A 451-nucleotide genomic window follows, 5' to 3' on the forward strand; every position below is an offset into this window, starting at 1 on the left:
GCTTAAGAGCCTGGAGCCCGAGGACGAGGTGGAGGACGACCCCAAGGTGACGCTGGAGGCCAAGGAGCTGTGGGACCAGTTTCACAAGCTGGGCACCGAGATGGTCATCACCAAGTCCGGGAGGTAGGGCGGCCGGCTGGCCGGAGGGCGCGCGGGTGGGCGGGAGGGGAACCCGACAGCACCGACCAGCGCCGAGCCTACCGCCCGCGGCTCCCAGCTCCCGGCTCCGGTCCCCGAGCCATGCACAGACGATCGAGTTGACTTTTCTCATTTGGCACCGAACGAATTTTTCTTTTTAAAAAAACCGAATTATCGAAGTCTCCCAAATGAAAACGAAAACGTGCTCCTGCAGAACAGTCCCCCAGCGCTCAGAGTTCCAAAGCCGATGAGGCCCCGCGGTTCGGCCCTGGAGGGTCTCAGCGGTCTCGGCCGCAACTCCTCAGCCCCGAGA

The 451-nt window shown here is 62.7% G+C and overlaps 1 protein-coding gene across 1 annotated transcript in view; it reads left to right on the plus strand.

The window, feature by feature from the left end:
• Positions 1–451, plus strand: part of TBX2 (T-box 2) — an 11,904-nt gene that overhangs the window by 3,120 nt on the left and 8,333 nt on the right. The window contains exon 3 of the mRNA XM_010861715.1: positions 4–123. Coding sequence (XP_010860017.1) covers positions 4–123 — 120 coding nt within the window. The remainder of the gene's footprint in view (positions 1–3; positions 124–451) is intronic.

This window comes from Bison bison, unplaced genomic scaffold (genome assembly GCF_000754665.1).
Source record: "Bison bison bison isolate TAMUID 2011002044 unplaced genomic scaffold, Bison_UMD1.0 scf7180017864472, whole genome shotgun sequence".
In the NCBI taxonomy this organism is placed as follows: domain Eukaryota; kingdom Metazoa; phylum Chordata; class Mammalia; order Artiodactyla; family Bovidae; genus Bison; species Bison bison.